The 15,511-nt window shown below is 35.9% G+C and overlaps 1 protein-coding gene across 4 annotated transcripts in view; it reads right to left on the bottom strand.

The window, feature by feature from the left end:
* The window catches only part of UNC13C (unc-13 homolog C), a 617,803-nt gene that overhangs the window by 330,539 nt on the left and 271,753 nt on the right, over nt 1–15,511 (bottom strand). For all 4 annotated transcript variants that reach the window (XM_043555384.1, XM_043555383.1, XM_043555386.1 and 1 more), the window contains 2 exons: nt 5,802–6,029; nt 4,496–4,637 (listed from right to left, as the gene is read on the bottom strand). In XM_043555384.1, the coding sequence (XP_043411319.1) occupies nt 4,496–4,637; nt 5,802–6,029 (370 nt within the window). The remainder of the gene's footprint in view (nt 1–4,495; nt 4,638–5,801; nt 6,030–15,511) is intronic.

Here is a 15,511-nt window from a genome sequence, read left to right on the forward strand (position 1 = left end):
AAATACTCCTCTTTATTTTTACTTGCATCTTCTTTGTGGCTTCAGAACAGGGGATTGCTTTGTAGTCTTGGCTCTACCTACCTAATAGTCTTTTCACTAAAATGAGGGAGTTGAATAAAACAATCTCTCAGATCTGTGCTAATTTTAGTTCTCTAATTCTTTTCAGTAATACTTTGCTTTTACAGCACTTTGTTCATTAGTCTTCTCTTGGCCTCACTATTCAGAAGAGATTTTTTTGACATGAAAACATTACTGCCGTGTTTGCTATAAAGTCCTAAATCTTACCACAAGGGATGTGATTATGTTATTAATGGTAATAATTACAATTAATAATGATACTGCCATTTTTAATGCTTACCAAGTGCCATGAAATCTATACACATAATCTCAATAGGACAATCCTGTGAGGTATAGATTGTTACTATTTTTCATAGTGAAAAAGCTAAAGCTTAGAATTTAATTACCCAAAATGCAAACTATAGCCATACTATTCATAAGATATCCTATTTTCAGAATGTCAGGACACGTTTTTACACTGCAGTTCACAGGGCAGAACTGTCAAGGTAGTGGGAGGCATGGATGAGCTCATCTATGATTTGTATGCATTTTTCAAAATCTTCACATAAATTCAATATGAACTCATTTTCTTCTGCAAAAGAAAACTCCTTATAAAAGAAGATAAATTTGAAATTCTCATGCTTTTCATGGTAAAATGAAAGCATGCACAGGTAGATTCAAAATAATATTTTCCGGAACCAGCAATGTAGAAACTCACTATTATGGATGGAATGGTGGAGTTCTAGAAACTAGCAACAAAAAGACTTACTGCTGAAAATTTAGGCATTTGTTTTTGGTATTCTAGATGGGACAAATAGAAAACATGTGTGAGTATAACTTAACACTCACACATAGTCTGTAGAGCAAAAAATATTGTGAAAATATTATGCAAATTATATATATATGTGTGTATATATATATATATGATATGAACAGCAGAGCGCAATGGGTTTGAATTTGAATTTCTCCTTCCTTGAAAATAGTGTTGCTTAAAAAATAGATATATTGTTATTGTCTTTGTAGATAATGCATCTTCTCAAAATAAAAACCAAAGGCATACAGTACAGTGAATTATATGAAAACTTCCCCCAAATACAGATAATTCTTGTCTCAACTGTCTATTCCAGTATACTCTTCTGTATACATGCCCCATCAATTATGAGGCTTTCTATCTTGTCTGGTGGGAACAAACTCAATTCCTGACCTGGATGAGCATCGGGCAAGGCACACCTAGACCTTCTGGATAGTCCTTATCTTGTTCTTGGGTAGTGTCCTCACATGTATGCACTTATCATTACATTATTCAGCTGATTTCTCAAGGGAACCCCTTGCAGTATTAAAATATTACAATAAGTATTTATACTATTGTATTCCTTTGTATGGATGCTTTATTTCACACACATAACTGGCAATCTATGGACAAAACATCTCTAGAACTTGGCTGTTGCTTGACATGTCTTGTGTTGACTCTCATACTGTTTTATTTAATTCTACTTATCAATTAAATTCAGATTTCCAGACTTTCTAATTCTAGTCAAGAGGGAATAATGGACTTGAGATACCTTCCCACACAAAAACCAAAAAGTGGACAAAGTGAATGGTTTTTAATATACTGGAGATGTGCCAGGAAAGGACAGTGATCCCAAGGAAACAAAAAACAAATAAGGTGAGCCTTATGATTACTTCAGTTAACTGCCTTGAGGTGGTTTTCAGGTCACTGTGCAAGGAGAAGGAATCAGGTGGAGTCCACTGGACTCTGAGTGAAAAACACAGAGCCAAAATCCAGGAAGACCAAGGCAGCTAAAGGCCACAGGCATAATGTCAAAAAGAACTGAACAGAAGGAAAAGTTTGACAATCTGCAGAGGGTTCCTCTTGAGTAATCAAGTAAGTCATGATAAGACATATTGAAACCACTCAAGGCCCAGGTAAGAGGCATCAAAAGAATTACAAATAACAGTGCCCAGCACTGACCAACACCAGAAATAGTGCTTGTTTCTACCTGGAAGACTTGAAAAATTTATCATTCATGAGTCAGTGGGGAAACTACACAGTAGAGTCTTGCTTCAGTATTGAGGAATAATTAGCCCAAAGTTGAGCACTATTTCATTTCAACTTAACAAATTCTAAAAGCAACATCCAAAAAAAACCCCAAACTGTTTCCATGTAACTTAATTATTTTTCACAGCAAAGCTCAGAAATATTTATAGGATGCCAGAAATATCCATCAACCAACAAGGTAATTTTTGCAATCTGGCATCCTATATAAAGTTACCAGGCATGTGAAGCAGCAGGAAAATATGACACATAATGAAGAGAAAAATCTATCAGGCAAAACTTACTAAGAATGGACAGAGATGTTAGAATTGGCAGTCAAGGACATCAAAACAGTTTTAACTTGTGCATGTGTTAAAAAGTGAAGTAGAGAAAGACAATTTAAAGGGAATAAGAAGTGAATATTTTCAAAAAGCACATGTGATAAAGGACTATTATCCAAAACATTCAAAGACTTTTAAAACTCAACAATTAGAAAAAAAAACACCTCTTCTTTAAAAATTCTTATAAAAACCTCACCAAAGAAGATATACAGATGGCAAATAAGCATTTGAAAGAATGCTGCATATCATATGTCATCAGAGAAATGACAGTGAATACAATATACCACGATGCACCTATCATAATGGCCAAAGCCTGGAACACAAACAATACCAAATGCTAAAGAAGATTCAGATGAACAGGAACCGTCATTCATTGCTGGTGGGAATGCCAAATGGTACACCCACTTTAAAAGACAGTTTGCTGGTTTTCTTACAAAACTAAACATATTCTTACCATACAATCCAGCAATTATGCCTCTTGGCATTTGCGCAAAGGAATTGAAAACTTATGTTCACACCAAAACTTGCATATGAAAGTTTATAGCAGCTTTATTCTTAATTGCCAAAATTTGGAAGCAACCAAGATGTTCCTCAGTAGGTCAACAGATAAATAAACTGTGACACAGCTAGACAATGGAATAAAATTCAGTGCTAAAAAGAAATGAACTATCAAACCATATAAAAGACATGGAGGAAATTGAATGTCTATTACTAAGAGAAAAAAGCCAACATGAAAATGTTACATACTGTGTGATTCCAACCCTTTGATGTTCTTCAAAAGACAAAACTATGGAGACAGTAAAAAGATCACTGGTTGTCTGGAATTCTGGGATAAAGGGGGGTGAATAGGTGGAATAGGTGCAATAGGGGGATGAAGAGGATTTTTAACGCAAAGTACTCTAGAATTAGACTATTTTTCCAAGAGTCAGTTGCTCTAAGTTTGCCATAGTCCTGTCCTTTTTTGTTGCCCTTATCCTGCTTGATTCATTATTTTACTGCTTTCGAGGCTTGAAATTATGACTGTCAATTGATTTTTGCCTTCTGTTAACAAATGAAGGAATATAAAAATGGTTCCTTCTATCAGTGTGAAGGGAGGAACCATCCAAACTCATTCTATAGCGCCCACTGTTATTTAGTCCCAACAAACTTCCCAAGTCTATTTCTCAACATTTCCCTCATCAGCCCATATACAGAAGAAGAGCTTTTCATTTCTTACTCACTATTGCCTATATTCCCAAACAAGCTGGAGGTGTTAAGTTCACTTACTTAGCATGTTAACAAGATCCATGTTTAAACCATCAGCACAGAAAGGAGGAAATAAAATGAAATGACTGTCCTTAAATTCAGGGTTAGGAATTTTCATTTCTACCAAATGCTAAGTGGAAGTAATTTTACGTCTCTAGAAAGAAAAGAACCCATGTCAGAAAAATAACTTTTTGCTGTTTAGTGTAAAATATAAGACGCTTAAAAATAAATGACCTCAAAGATAATGAGAGGTTGTAAAAGTTATCATCAACCATTTCATCATGGTGTAGGTGGGATGGGCCAAATCCTGCCCAAATCTATTGCCTTTAGATATAAATCTTCAGACGTCAAAATATTGGTCAATCAAGCCAGTAAATTCCTCATTGCGTTGGGTCAACCCAAGTTACAAAATTATTTATTCCTTTTTCTCCTGTAAAGTCACCCCAACCATGCCACCTTTTGTTTGAAATACTCTTTTTACTCACTTGCTTCCAAAGATAAAGAATAAAGAATATGAGTATTAAGTGACTTCATAACAATCTTACTTTTTATATTTTTTTGCATAGATAGTATGAGATACTTATTGCTTCTATATACTTATTGCCACCTTTTGTTTGAAATACTCTTTCTACTCACTTGCTTCCAAAGATAAAGAATAAAGAATATAAGAGTATCAAGTGACTTCATAACAATCTTACTTTTTATATTTTTTGCATAGATAGTATGAGATACTTATTGCTTCTATATTTAGCATGCCTCCACTAAATTTATTCCCAAATGCATTAACAAGCATAATATTTTCACACTATGTACTTACAAATAAAACTTCTCATCCCATACTGGATTCAAGTTTCCAAAAATGGTTTTAGTTCTTCTTTTGTTCTTTCCAACTTGAACAGTAACATATGGGTCACTAGACCCTGTTTTGTCTTTTGCCTGCAAGCCTTGTGCAGAAACCACTGAAATAAGCCAAAATGGACATTTTAATATAAAGATTTCCTCAAACAAAAAAAGGGACTATTTATAATGAAGCATTTTCTAACACATTGTACACTGGGTTTACAGATGCACTTCCAGGGCTTCTATTATGAACATTAGGACTTAAAAAAATACTTAATGTAATAATTAAAATGCTAAGTATTAAACCCTTCCTTGAATATTTGCTTTTGCTTGAAATGAATATTAACTATATACATACACTTTCATATACACATCAGCTATATACTTATATATAGATTACTGCATACACACATAGAGAAATAATGATGCACATACAGCATGCAAAAGTTTATCCAACATAATCCAAATGTCTGTAATTTAAACTGTACGTCTATTTATGAGCTTGCTGTTACTATTTTTTTTTAGTTTATTTATTTTGAGACAGACAGCATGAGCGTGGAAGGGGTGGAGGGAGAGGGAGAGAGAGAATCCCAAACAGGCTCTGCACTGTCAGCAGAGAGCCTGATTCGGGGCTTGATCTCATAAACCATGAGATTATTACCTGAGCCCAAACCAAGAGTCATATCACCGCAAGTTTGCTATCACTATTGATCAAGTCAACCTAGTAAATAAAAAGCTTCTTTATCTTATAAGTGCCATATGAGTAAGTTAAGATGCTTGGTAACATTAACACAACATGCATGCGCTTGTTGTTAATGTTGTAAGCAACTTCAGGAGTTCATATTTTCAGACATCACTAAGCTCAAATTGCCTTGACTCTAGGATCAATTGTTTGAGGGGTATCGATCACGGATTAAGTAAAATAATGTGTGTTTTCTCATTAAGAAAAACTGACTAAAGAGATTTTTAGCTACTCTTGTAATTTATCAGGGGCAGACAGCTACAAAGCTAATCTCTTGGAAATTGTAGGGCATTGATGAGTCTATTGTAAAAGACAACCTTCTTCCTCTGGAAGAGCTTTTGATTAGAACAACCAACAGACTGAAATTACTTCAATTATCTAGTATATACATGAGAACTTTGAAATACAACTACACTGGTCAATACTGACAAGAAAGAAAAATTCTACTTACTTTACCTATTATTCTTATTATTAGCAGTGATTTCTAAGACATGTGAAAATCTCAGTGTGGAATCGAAATTTTAAAGATAACTACTTTTACCTGTAATGGTTATTTTTGCTGACCACTTAGATGTCCCATCCAGTACACTCTGCTTGGCCGCTTTTGTGTACTGCACGAAATCTTCTTTAGAAATCTGAAACATTTCCTGAATTACTTCAAACACCTCTGGCCTGTTTTTCTCCCTAATCTTCATTCTTTCTTTCATAGCTGTAATGATGGTCTGTGTCTTGTCTTCGGCACCATGCTTAGAACTCTTTTCTGCTGCTCCTATAATGGAAAAATCAATGGTGATGTACATGTATGTAAAGTTACTTTGTGATAGCCAGAGGGAGGGAGAAAAAGAAGGAATATGAGAATGAATAAATGCTTTAGTTTTAAGGAGAGATCAGGACAAGATCAGGACAAACAAATATTGCTGGACAATATTCAGAACTAGTCTTTTGAGTTAATGGCAAATAAATGGGCTTGCATGATTCCCAGTATTTTTCTGTTGTTATTTGATGAAATCAGGGGTTGTAGAAATATGTCATCTAAATTTTCAAAACAAACAGAATGCACACAATAATGATATTATATACTCCACATATATACCACACACAAATGTGAGAAATAGATTGTATATGTAAGGCAAGTGTCATTCAAAAATCAGAATTCCAAATACTTGTGTGCAAAGTGCTTACTTTTAATGATGGAATTTATCATAATTGAGTGCTTAAATTCTTCTTATAAAATAAACACCACCACTCTCTCTTATATATTGAAATATAGTATAAGATTTTACTTGGAACTAAATTGGAAACCACTGGGCTAGGTGATCTCTAAATACCTGACAGACCACAGGCTTGAACTCTCATTCTGTGATATGGCCACACTTGTCAACAGGGTGAATTATTTCTACTTAAAACCCTTTTTGATTTCTAGTACTTTGGTGATTGGTCTCAACTTTCTGGGCATTTTTATTTATAACGCCAATCCTTTTGGCAGTGAAGGACTTCCAAAATTCAGTTCTTGGGTCCCTCACATTCTCCAACTACCAGCCAGATACTCTCAATGTTCTGTGTGGCCTGTGGGTTGCACAATATTATACAACAGGTAAACAGCAAACCATGATTCCAACTCTCATGGTTCCTTAGTGAGAATGAAATGAGAATGCAAAACCCCAGGTACCAATACTGCAGGAACTGCCACTGCTGAAACCAAGTATTTTTGGATCAGAACAACTGAGATGTTGTGAAAAGAATAAAAACAAAACAACAAAACTCATGTTCATAGCTAGGAACAATTCCAATTTTCATCTAAATGACTGTATTATCCAACTTACAATTTTTTGAAATATTATACTCCTGAAATAGGCATACTAATATCTAGTGAAACATTTAGAGACTAAGTGGTATAATTTAATTTAAAAAAAATTTCAATGTTTACTTTTGAGAGAGAGAGAGAGAGAGAGAGAGAGACAGACAGAGAGAAAGAGAAGAGACAGAGAGAAGGAGGAGGAGGGACAGAGAGAGAGGGGGACACAGAATCCAAAGCAGACTCCAGGCTCTGAGCTGTCAGCACAGAGCCAGATGCAGGGCTCAAACTCATGAACTTTGATATCAGGATCTGAACCGAAGTCAGACACTTAACAGACTGAGCCGTCCAGGCATCCCTAAATGGGATAATTTATCTGCACCATTTCTACCACAAAGGATAGCTTCAGTAATGTTCTTTGAATATAAGTCTTTGCATGTTAAGCCCAATTTAAGCATAGAATCTAAGACAAAGAGGAAGAGGTCAGCTGTTAACTTTCCTTATAATAAATTCATAATCAATTTAACAGGAGTACTTTAGTGAAAAACTGCATTTATTTAAAAGTATAACATTTGTTTCCTAATGTGGGAAAAATACATACATAATAACCAAAATGTAATTAGAGAAAGTTAAAGGGATGAATATTTTAATGATAGAGCATATTCCCTGTCTTTATCATTAAAAAACAAAATAAACCTTTGAGTCTTAAACCACATTAAAATATACTAAAAATGAAAGCATTGCATTTAAGGTAATTTGAAAGGACATTATAAATGTCCCAGTCATCTGTTTAAACAGGCCCTGGAACAGCTACACATTAGTAGATTACACATCCTTAAACAATTAACCATGCTTGTAATTTATCAGTAATGATTTAACTGCACAGTGCATAATTCTTATACAATGAAATTAGTTTAGGCTACATTTAATAGTTCCAGCTCCCCAAGAGGTATATTGTACTTCAAGTACTGAAATATTCATTAAATAGAAAGACAGTGGAGGCTTGAAAAAGTTACCGCAAGATTCAAAATACCCCAAAAGTTTGGTATGTGACAGCCATCCTATGAATGAATGTTCAACAGGTTAAAAGTGCCATAAAACGTAACTCTCCTCCAATTTCTAAGTAACTATTATTGTTTTGGCTATTAGTGTTCCCAAAAGACTATAGGAAAAAAGTGTTAACGTTCTTGAGAGTTAAGTATATTTTAAATTATTTCTCTAAATTCAGGAAGAGCCAGCTGACCACTACCCACAAAATAATGCCCATTCAACCAACAAGTGCCAAATTCAAAGGTAGAATATCAAGAAATTTTTTATCTAAAGGAATCAAATTTCTAAACTCAACAACTGCCTCTTGAATTTTTTTTAAAGAAGTAAATTAGGTAAGCTTGACAATTATCTGTGAAATCCTTCACCAATGCCCTTGATGTTGGAGTAGAACACTGTAATATGTAGAAAAGAGACCAGTCATAAACTTTGAAACCACTATTCTGGGGAGAGCAGAGGATCAGAGACTTCTATTTAAACCTTTCTCTGTTATTCCTAGAAAAGATATGTGGAATTTTAAAACTTCTACTTTCACTCTTACATGTTTGGTCTGAGGGAAATGATTCAACTTAAGTCTATCTACTTTGGCCATATAAAGACAAATCTGTAATTAATTTTTGTCACTATCTACAAGTACTTTACATTGCCCTACTGTTTTTCAAACCCACACACCTCCTCTGAGTTTTCTAATGCAACTGTTTCTGAAATAGCTGCGATTTGCCATGAATTTCTAACCCTTTGGGTTTATTGTTTTCATTCAGACTTAGTCTGCTTATCTCAAAGTCATCAGATATAAACAAATTTGCATTTATATGACTCTTCCTTCAAAGTGTATTATAGAAGGTCTGGTAGCTGCACAGAAATACAGTAAATAATATGTCAACAAAGGATGAACCGTAAATGAGATGAAAAGAGATAATGTACAGGAAAGCACTTTATAAAGTGTAATACATTATCCAAATGGAATGCATCATTGTTACTTTTTAAATTTTTTTAAACGTTTATTTATTTTTGAGACAGAGAGAGACAGAGCATGAATGGGGGAGGGGCAGAGAGAGAGGGAGACACAGGATTGGAAGCAGGCTCCAGGCTCTGAGCCATCAGCCCAGAGCCCGACATGGGGCTCGAACTCATGGACCGCGAAATCGTGACCTGAGCTGAAGTCGGACGCTCAACCGACTGAGCCACCCAGGCGCCCCCATCATTGTTACTTTTAAAAACACTTAATTGACAAACCAGACAATACAATTACGCACAACAAAACTGCAAGAGATTTCATCCTTAGACAGAGGCAAACATCCCACATGGTTTCCTTCTACAAAATTTAAAGGGACAGCAAATCAGAACCGTTACTTGTCTCTATAATTTTTATTATTACCCAAAACATATAAATGTCATGTGAAATTCACAATTTTACCACCTTTACACAGCAATTGATAATTTCAGTGTTTCTTTCAGATACATACATATAATAACTGCAATATTTCCTCTTGGTCTCAATCTCTTCTCTTTCTTATTTTTCTCAATAGCTATTACAAAACATTTCTACTTTCTTCAAGTCACTTACCTCACTCCACTAACCTCCATTCTCAATGTACGATTTTATCTCTTCCTTAACAGAAATAGGGGCTTCCCTAACACAGTGGTCACATTTTCCCCTCCCCTATGGGAAAACAACAACAACAAAAGCAACAACAAACAAAACCTGACCTGTAATATTAGCAGATTTCTGTGGTGTAAATACTCCTACCACAGCTGATTTCAAGCCACTACCTTGCAAAATTCGTAACTATTTATCATCACTGACCCAATTCCCTGTGTATTCATTTATCTTACATGCTAGCCTATAAGGCCAATCTCAACTAAATATGTATTCCAAGTATCACGCATGCTGCTTACAAAATAGGATACACTCAAAAAATAGAGAAGACAGAATATTTCTTGGGGAAACCTAAAATGATTGCCATATTGAGTACTTAATTTGGCTACAGGTTCAATTTTATGTGTTAGGAATTTTGTATACACTCTTACCCTGATGTCATGATCCTGGAAGAAACAAAAGTAAATTCAGGGTAAAATGTTATGTGTGCTGTGGAATCTTACGAAGAGACAAAATACACTGGGCATTTGGCTTCGGGTTTGAAATTTTCAGAAAACAAAGGCTGTGTGCCCATCACTAGAAAGCAGCAATTGGTTGGCCTATATACCTCATGCACTTATAGTGAGCATAAAACAAGGGCATAAGTCCAGATATAAATGGAAGAAATACATCAAGGAAATCACTTTTAAATAAGGCAAAGGAGCAGAGTGGCTCGTGATGCTCGTATGCTAGAAGAAGGCAGACACGTGTGAATCCTGACTTGCCACTTACTACCCATTTGAAATTGGGCTACTTTATCTCTGTAAACCTTAGTTTTCTCATCTGAAAAACAAAAGGAAATAATAGTATCTTTCTTAACAGTGTCGTGGTAAGGATTAAATGAAATAATGTTTAAGTTTCAATTCTAATAATTAAGCAAGTATAACATCTAGATGTCACAGGTGAAGATACAAATACTATTTAAAGAATTATACATTAAAATGGAATTTGGGGATTTTAGCTATATGATTACTTGGCCTGTGAAACAACTTATAAAGTCTCCCCATGAACAGTGCCATACCCAATATCAGCCATGTGCTAAATGCTCTGTAACTATTTGCTTGATTGGAGCCAATGAAGCATTTAAAGATTTAAGAAAATTTAAAGTTCAGAGAAACAAAAAGATATTATTATTACAATATTTTTATTTTTCATATCCAAAAATTTTTACCTGCATTTGAAGCTGGTGAACTCAGAGTAGGCAGGTGGTTAATATGCATGAAATGCATGCAGGTGGTCTGATACTGAGGTGGTTCTCTAGGAGTCCCTAACATAAGAAACTTCATAGTTTTTCTTTCCTTTCCCAGTATAATCCTGTAGGTGGCCTGCTCATGGTGCTTCTGTTTTTCTTTCCCATGAAATCATGTAGGTGGGCACTTGGCTGGTGGCTAGTATTTTCTATCTTTTCTCTTTAGCGGCTTTACATCCAAGATCATCTTAACCCTCCTCTTTTTTTTTTAATTTTTTTAACGTTTTATTTATTTTTGAGACAGGGAGAGACAGAGCATGAACGGGGGAGGGTCAGAGAGAGAGGGAGACACAGAATCTGAAACAGGCTCCAGGTTCTGAGCAGTAAGCACAGAGCCCGACGCGGGGCTCCAACTCACGGATAGTGAGATCGTGACCTGAGCCGAAGTCAGACGCTTAACCGAATGAGCCACCCAGGCGCCCCCCTCCTCTTTTAATATGCCTTGAATCTATCCAAGGAGAAGACCCACAACACCTCTAGTCTTCAAATCAGCCCTAACCTCTACTCTTAATCAAAGCCACACACTCCACTCTATTTCGCAAACACAACAAAGGACTGACATTTAACAGAAGAATAATTGGAAGATCACAGAGCTACTGGGAGATCATCATCTCCCACTCTCATTGGTGCCCCATCGCTGACAATGGGAGAATGTGGGCAGGGGTGTCCCCTTTCATGGAACTGCCACCATCCATAAAGTAATTTTACTTTATTGAGCTTGGGCCCAAAACCAAAATTCAGCCTTTCTTCCCTGCCCCCACCCCCAACTTCTACCATATTCAATAGTACCATTATTGGTGAATGCAAACTTGTAGAACAAGTCAAGAAAGATTTGCATATTAAAGATGATAAAATCAGGAAGTCTCACTCAAAATTGTGTGTCAAAGCTACTACACATTTCATGAGATTCATTTATTATTTACTTATTCATTTATTTATTTTAGAGAGAAAGAGAGCAGGAACAGGGGAGAGGACTAGTGGGGACAGGGGAGGGAGAATATTAAGTGGCTCCGCACTGAGCATGGATGAGGGGGCTCAATCCCAGGACTCTGGCTGGGATCATGACCTGAACCCAAATCAATACTCAAACGCTCAACTGCCTGAACCATCCAGGCTCTCCTCATGAGCATTGTTTCGATACTAACTTTCTAGAATTTTTCCAGTTACTGCAGCATCACAAATTACATAGGTCAGGGTTAAAACCAAGAAAAAAAGAAAAAAGTCCTCAATTTCAAAAGTCTCTTTACTATGTAAGGAAAAGAAGAAATCAAGGGAGAGATAGAGCAAAGATCTTTTTTGTTCTTATCACTCTTAGTAACAGATTTTTCTCATGTCTCTGTCAAAAAAAAAAAAAGGAAAAGGAAAACAAAGACAATATTAAACACAAGATTTCTTTCTATTTCTCTTTTCTTAAATAGCCTTTGAAATGAAGTTGGCTGACACAGCTAGTTCACAATGTTGCTGGAAGCTGGTCTGGCACTCAAAGCTAGGCCATGTTGTTCTCCCGTTGGACACGAGCAAACTCACAGGACACCAACTTCACACACGGTCACTCTGTGACAGTGTTAATGTGAGACAAACAAGGCCATCTCACAAGTTTGTCTAAGCACAAAGGAAAACAAGGTCACTGTACAGATCACAAAATACCAAACATTCTTTCTCCTAATGAGTAACCACTGTTTCTTTGCTAAGTACAGCGATTAGACGCACTCTTGTCTATCCTGCTTGGAGATAAGGTTTTTTTAACCCACATAATCATAGAATTGTCCGCATTTCAAGACAACAACTGATCCAGAGCAATGTCTGCTTTCTAATAGCCTCTTACTGAGATGCCCTATTGTTTATCCTGATGCGTATTCTCCATTGCAGCAATGGATAATAAAGTGAACTTTTAAAACTACAGACATGTTTCTGGTGGTGTTCAGCCGAAGAGCGTTAGCCAGTATTATTAACTCTTTTCACATATGTAGAAAGTGATGCTCAGAGAGTTTTGAAAAATTCTGGTTGCAGCAAGAATAAAAGCCAGATCTTTCTCAAGTAACTCAGGACTATGAAATATAGACATAGATATGGATATACAGATATCCATTGCTTCTGTTATGTTGAACATATGGCATCATATAAGGCTTATTCACCATTTTTATCTCCCTACAGCAGCCTACCCCACACTTGAAAATGCTCCATTATTAGTTTACTCCTTGAGGTTCATGACCGTTGTGTGAAAGTAACTCAACTACTAGTTCCACTTTTACCCATGTTAATTTATTATTTTCTCTTTAGTGTTGCTGAAAAGTCAATGCAGTAGGTATGTTGTGATTGGCGTATACTCCAAGCTTATGTGTTAGCCACAGTGCACATGCCTTGAGTCATCATCATCATGTGAAGCCAAAATCAGGGCAGCATAGTTTGCCTAAAAGTCAGGGCTACTATATGGGAGAGTGGAAAAGCACCAAAAATAAAATTCAACAACATTCCATTTTTCCCTTAGTACAAACTTTGTGTATTTCTTTACAAATTAAGTCAGATTATGAGGCTGGGAATTCAGAGACCTGGGTTCTAACCCTATCTATAATATCTATTTGATTCTTTTTGGACAAGAAACTGGACTGCGTCAATTCAGTAAGATCAGTAGACTGGGTTCTCCAATCCACTGATCTCAAAGGCTCCCCTAACCATCTATGATTCTATGGAAAAATGATCTTTAAACCATAACATGCTATTTCTTACTGCAGTTCCCATGCCCTCATTTGTTGTTTAACCAACATTTATTGGCATCTAACTATGCTAAAACATGTACTAGGTTCTGGAGACATAAAGAAAGCTCCACCCTAGAGCAGTGGATACACAGAATCCTACTTCTAAGCCTCCTAAGTACTCATTAAAGAAGGGCACTTCTTGGAATGAGCACTGGGTGCCACATGTAAGAGGTGAATCATGGGGTTCTACTCCTGAAACCAAGACTACATTGTATGTTAACTAAGTTGAATTTAAAGATAGATAGATAGATAGATAGATAGATAGATAGATAGATAGATAGATAGATAAAAGAGTAGAAGGTTAAAAGATTCCAAGATATGTGTTCAAATCCACTCATGTAAGTTTTTGAAAATATGCTTGAATCCAGGGACAGCAGTGGTTATGTTCTCTTGAGCTCTGAAAGCCCAGAATAAAGCTCCCACCCACAGTAGCTATTTAGTATATGTAAATAAATGTCTTAAGATATCACAGTTGCAAAATGTGGTAATACGAATACAAAAGAAACAGAATCAATATCTAGTTTGCAGAAAGGAGTGTCCTAGCCAAATTTTGTTAATGCTATCAATTTGCAATGGCTAACAGAACACAGAAGCTTAATATCCTGTCAGTGGAAAACACACAGAATGAAAGATCACCTCACAAGATGCTAGTTTCCTGAACTTTTGGCAAAATATTTTCTGTACTTATGCAGGTACTTATACTTTCCAGTTAAGAATTAAAATTAGGCAGAATGCTTATTCCATTGGACTTTGGGATTCCTTCTTTGGAGATGTGAAAAGAAGTATAAGCCAGTTGGGTTACATACCATGATTATTTGGATATTTTTTCCAATTTTTTGAGTTGTCTCTTTTCTACTTCAAAACAATAATCAAGGAAAGTATTTTATACATGATTTCTCTTCTACTTACGTCTCACTCTGCATACAACCTCACCCCAGCCAACATACATTTTGTCTTTTTGGTTCGTTATCTAAAACTACCACTGTAACTGTCACATCAAGTTCCTTATGGGTTATATTCAGTTCATGCAGGTGACAAACAGCTTCTCGATTAGCTACAGTTCTTTTACCACCAAATTCTGTTTCCAAAATAGGAATTAAATAACTTTTTTTTTTAAAATAGCAGGCCACTAACAAGTTATTAAGGAAAAAACAGGTGGACTCTGGCTACTGACACTGGCTGAAACTGAAGGAGCAAGAATGAATCAGTTCTCTTCTTTGAAAGACAGACCCACTTCCCTTTGGTCTCCTGTTTCTGTCTACCACTATGCATGGTTTCCAGCTTTGGGCCAAGAAGATGGTAAAGTGAAGGAACCACCAATAAAATCAGCTAGACAGGAATGGAGGTGAGGCTGTTTGGGGGAACTTATCTGACATTTCCATGCTTCTCTGTGAGAAAATACTGGAGCAGTGAGTGGGGTTTTCAATCACCTGGTCTCATTCCACTTGACTGCAAGCGTATAAATCATGGACACAAGACTGGATAGGAATGAAACACCAAACTCAAATGAATTTGAAGTAACTTTGCATATCCTCTCCTTGGCATGGATCACTACTCAGACCACATGTAAAGTGTTTTTTTGTTTTGTTTTGTTTTCATTCTGAGTATTTGTGTGTATCTATGTTGACAGACTCAAGGTCTTCAGAAAAAAAAACCTAGCAAAATAATAAGGGTCTACAAACCTGAAGAAGACTATTATTTGAAAAAGACAAGTATTTGAAAAATTGTCATATACAATTGAAGTACATATATTAAATATTTCCCC

This window comes from Prionailurus bengalensis, chromosome B3, assembly GCF_016509475.1.
Source record: "Prionailurus bengalensis isolate Pbe53 chromosome B3, Fcat_Pben_1.1_paternal_pri, whole genome shotgun sequence".
Taxonomy (NCBI): domain Eukaryota; kingdom Metazoa; phylum Chordata; class Mammalia; order Carnivora; family Felidae; genus Prionailurus; species Prionailurus bengalensis.